General features: G+C 45.2%; 1 protein-coding gene across 1 annotated transcript in view; it reads left to right on the forward strand.

The window, feature by feature from the left end:
• Nucleotides 1-4861, forward strand: part of Ccs (copper chaperone for superoxide dismutase) — a 16943-nt gene that overhangs the window by 5085 nt on the left and 6997 nt on the right. Inside the window, exons 3-5 of the mRNA XM_008822854.3 lie at nucleotides 3251-3388; nucleotides 3617-3794; nucleotides 4237-4297. Coding sequence (XP_008821076.1) covers nucleotides 3251-3388; nucleotides 3617-3794; nucleotides 4237-4297 — 377 coding nt within the window. The remainder of the gene's footprint in view (nucleotides 1-3250; nucleotides 3389-3616; nucleotides 3795-4236; nucleotides 4298-4861) is intronic.

Below are 4861 nucleotides of genomic sequence, written 5' to 3' on the forward strand. Positions count from 1 at the left end.
ACCTCAAGGCCAGCCTGGTCTCCATAGTGAATCCAGGACAGCTGGGGCTACAGGGAGACCCTGTCTCAAAAAGATCAAAAAAAAAGATTTTATTTATTTATTTATTTATTTATTTATTTATTTATTGTCTTTTTGAGACAGGATCTCCCTGGATTCACTATGGAGATCAGGCTGGCCTTGAACTTACAGAGATCCACCTGCCTCTGCTTCCCAAGTGCTGGGACTAAAGGCTTGTGCCACCACGCCTGGCTTTATTTTAGTTTTTGTTTGTTTTTGAGATAGGGTCTCCTTAGAGCCCCAACTGGCCTGGAATTCACTATGTAGACTGGGCTGGCCTCTTTCTCACAGAGATCCACTTGCCTCTGACTCCTGAGTGTTGGGATTAAAGTCATGTGCCATCACACCTGATTTTATTTTAGTTTTAATTATGTGTATATGTGGGTATCTGTGTGTGGGTATGTGCGTGTGTGAGTGCAGGTGCCTGTGGAGGCCAAAAGAGGGCACTGGATCTCTCTGAGCCCAAGTTACAGGCAGTTGTGAATAGCCTGACATAGGTGCCAGGAACTGAAGTAAGGTTCTCTGCAAGAGCAGTATATGCTCTTAACCACTGAGCCATCTCTCCAGCCCCTAGCTTCCCTTCTTAATATGTATAACAGCTTTATTGAGCTATAATCCACATACTGTAAAATTCACCCACTTAAAGTATACAGTTCAGCTGGGTGCCTTTAATCCCAGCACTTGGGAGGCAGAGGCAGGTGGATTTCTGTGAGTTCAAGGCTGGCCTGGTCTACATAGTGAGTTCCAGGACAGCTAGGGCTATAGGGAGACCCTGTCTCAAAAAAGCCAAAAAAAAAAAAAAAATTAAAGTGTACAGTTCAGTTAGTTCATTCAGTTAGTTGTATAGCTGTCCTCACTATTTTTAAAATATTTTTTATTTTATGTATATGAGTGTATTGTCTGCCTGTATGTAGGTGAACCTGTGTCATACAATGCCCACAGAGGTCAGAAGAGGGCATCAGATCCCCTGGAACTGGAGTTATGGACAGTTGTTAGCCACCATGTGTGTGCTGGGAATCAAACCTGGGTCTTCTGCAAGTGCTCTTAACTGCTGAGCCCTCTCTCCAGCCCTGTGCCCTCACTATTGATTTTGTATATTGTCTCATAAAGAAATCCTGAGCCAGGCGTGGTGGTACACACCTTTAATCCCACTACTTAGGCAGAGGCAGGCAGATCTCTGTTAGTTTGAGGCTTACCAGGGTTACATAGTAAGACTCTGTCTCTCTCACACACAGAGAAATCCCGTAAATCCTGTATTTATCACCTTCTTATTCCCCTGCCCCTGTCCTCTAATCTGTCTCCTGTCTATAGATTGGTCTTTTCTGGACATTTCATACAAATGGCATCATACAAGATTTGTGGACTTTCGTGACTGGTTTTCAAGTGGCAAAATGATAACCTTGTAACCTTATCTGTGTTGTAGCATGTATTTGGGCCTCATTCCTTATCATGGTTGCCTGACACCCCACTGTATGGACAGCTACATTTTGTTTATTCATTTATCAGTTGGTGGATGTTTGGGTGGGTTTTACTTTTCAGCTGTCTTAAATAATGCTAATATGGTTTGTCCACTTAAAAAAAATGTGGTGTGTGTGTGTGTGTGTGTCCACGTGTCGGGCCTGTGGAGGACATAAGAAGGTATCATATCCCCTGGAACTGGTGTTACAGATAGTTGTGATCTGCGATGTGGGTCCTGGAAACCAAACCCTGGTCCTTGGCAAGAACAGTAAGTGCTCTTAACTGCTGAGCCATCTCTCTAGTCCAGTTCAATTTTAAAACTTATTTACCCAGAGTGTGTGTGTGTGTGTGTGTGTGTGTGTGTGTGTACATTATGTGAGGGTGGGGCACACATGTCACACTACGTGTGTGGAGGTTAGAAGACAATTTTGTGGAGTCAGTTTTCTCTTTCCACATTTATGTGGGTTCTAGGTTAGCCCACTTGTATAAAGAAACTTTGAAGCCAGTTGTGGTGGTATAGGACTTTAGTCCCAGCACTTGGGAGGCAGAAACAGGTGATACTCTGTGAGTTGGAGGCCAGCCTGGTCTACATAGTGAGTTCCAGGCTACAAGGAGACCCTATTTAAAACAAACAAACAAACAAACAAAAATGGGCTGGAGAGATGGCTCAGCAGTTAAGAGCACCAACTGCTCTTGCAGAGGATCCAGGGTCGATTCCCAGAACCCACATGGTGGCTATGAATCATCCTTAACTCCAGTTCCAGGGGAATCTGGAGCCCTCTTCTAACCTCCATGACACAGGTGCACTCACATACATACGGGCAATACACTCATACACATGAAATAAGAATAATAAAAAAAATATTTTTTAAAAAACGTACCATGAACATTTTAAGAAGAATTTTCTATATTTCTAAAGTTATTACCCAGGTGTGGTAGCATACATCTTTAATCTCAAAACTTAGCAGTTTGAGGTAGATGGGATAACCTCAAGTTCAAAACCAGCCTAGGTTATACATTGAGTTCCAGGCCAGCCTGGGCTACAGAGTGGTGAGACCCTGTCTCAACAAACCAAAAAAAAAAAAAAAAAAAAAAACAAACCAAATTACAAATAATATCTGTCATGTAATAAGGTCTCACAAAAAGAGCTGGTGCTATAGCTCAATGGTAGAGCACTTGTCTAGCATGTGAGAGGCCCCAAGTTCTATCTCTTGAGGCACACACACACACACACACACACACACACACACACGGGACACCTAAGTTGTGGGGTGTGTTTTTGTTGTTGATCAATAAGTTTATTGTCTTTATGAAAAAATCTTCCTAGAGAATTGCTTTTGCTCTCAGCAGCCTGTTTCTGAACTCTGGGGATGTTTGCCTTCTTTGGAGCTACCCGATCTTTCTTCTGGAATTGTTCCACCTCTTCTTTTTTTTTTTTTTTTTTTTTGATAGGGTCTCACTGTGTAGCCCTGGCTGGCCTTGAACTTGTTATATAGACAGACTGGCCTCGATCTCACAGAGATCTGCCTGCCTTTGCCTCCCAAGTGCTGGGATTAAAGGTGTGCACCACTACACCTGGCCAAAGTCCTCAATACTAGAAGGAAGCTTCCAAATTTACCTCTGGCCATAGGCCGGTTGGTGGAGATGGGGATGAGAAAATTCCTGTCTCTGTCTTCCCTGCTTCAAGCAAGTGGTGTCAGCCCTCTCTAGCCACCTTATCTCTGTCTCCTGCCAGGTGTCCAGAGTGTGGAGGTGCAGCTGGAGAACCAGATGGTATTGGTACAGACCACTCTGCCCAGCCAGGAGGTGCAGGCACTTCTGGAAAGCACAGGGCGACAGGCTGTACTTAAGGGCATGGGCAGCAGCCAATTACGTGAGTGACCACTATAGCCTTAGCTTTGGCCTTGGCCTCTAGGGTTGGGGGATGGGGGATGGGAGCTATAACTGGTATAAATCTAACCACAGAAGTCTCAGGAGTGGGCTGAATTGGCTTGAGGAAGTTGTAAAAGTTATGTGAGATTCTTTCCCTGCTCTTCCCGAACTGAAGAAAGGGGTGGGCCTGCGGGAGATAGCAAGCCAGCAAATGTCTTATACCTTGCAGAGAATCTGGGAGCAGCAGTGGCTATTCTGGGGAGCCCTGGTTCTGTACAGGGGGTGGTCCGCTTCATACAGCTGACCCCTGAGCGCTGCCTGATTGAGGGAACCATTGACGGCCTGGAGCCTGGGCCGCATGGACTCCATGTCCATCAGTATGGGGACCTCACAAAGGACTGCAGTAGGTAAGTCACCTGTAATGTCCCTGTAGCTTCCACAGCTACACACTTTCACTTTTGGTTCTCACAAATACTCTGGGAGGCACATCAACACAGGCCCACTGTACAGATGAGGAAACTGAAGCTTGAAGAGGTTAAATGACATGTGAAAGACCTCTGAGAATACAAAAAGGTAGTTGGGATGTGAATCAAGATCTGGGATGGACGGTGACTCCTGGACTCAGGGAGGGAAGGAGCCCTGTGTCTAGTGATGTCCTTCTGTGATGTAATTAGTTGTTTAGTCTTCTGTGTTTCCTGGAGTAGAAACTTATGGAAGGTAGAATCCATGTGCTAATCATCTCCATGTCCTCTGCCCAGAGCCTGGAACAGTGTAGGTCTGTTTGTTCAGTGCCTGGAACAAATCTATACACTAGTACTTGGTTGCCCACCTGCTACCTTTCCTCCTTAGCTGTGGGGACCATTTTAATCCTGATGGAGCATCTCATGGGGGCCCTCAGGACTCTGACCGGGTAAGTCTTGGGCTGGGCTTGGGCATATAGAGAATCCAGTGTCTCAGAGGCAGGTGGGCAGTTCCTGGGCCTTGGACTGTGATCAGTTTTTGTTGTTTGGCTTAGGAACATTTATTGATGCTGTTTGTGATTGAGGCCCTGGGGATCCAACACAACTCAACCCAGTGCCTACCCTGAGGAAGCTCCCTGTCTAGTGCCGGAATCCCATGGTTTTACAGGAATGTATTGTTACGTAGGCTTCTGTCAGTCCTTTCCTCTTCCTTCCCTGTCTCTTCCTTTCCCCTCTTCCCACTGCCCTTTCCTTTCTTTCAGTGAAGGGCTTGGAACCTAGGGCTCACACATGCTAGGCAAGCATTCTGCCACTGAGCGGCATCCCCAGCAGCAATGGCGTTAAACTTTTTAACCATAAAATTATTTCCTCGTTCACAGTGAGTTCCCCACCACCTTAGTGATCTTTGTCTTACCTGAGTACAGCTGTAATGGTAATTACTTAATCTTTTGATTTAAGTTGACTCATGTTTTTTCCTTTTAGGTAAATGTAGTTAGTTTTTTTTTTTTTTTTTG

The sequence above is a fragment of the Nannospalax galili genome, unplaced genomic scaffold (genome assembly GCF_000622305.1).
Source record: "Nannospalax galili isolate Female #2095 unplaced genomic scaffold, S.galili_v1.0 scaffold89, whole genome shotgun sequence".
NCBI lineage: Eukaryota > Metazoa > Chordata > Mammalia > Rodentia > Spalacidae > Nannospalax > Nannospalax galili.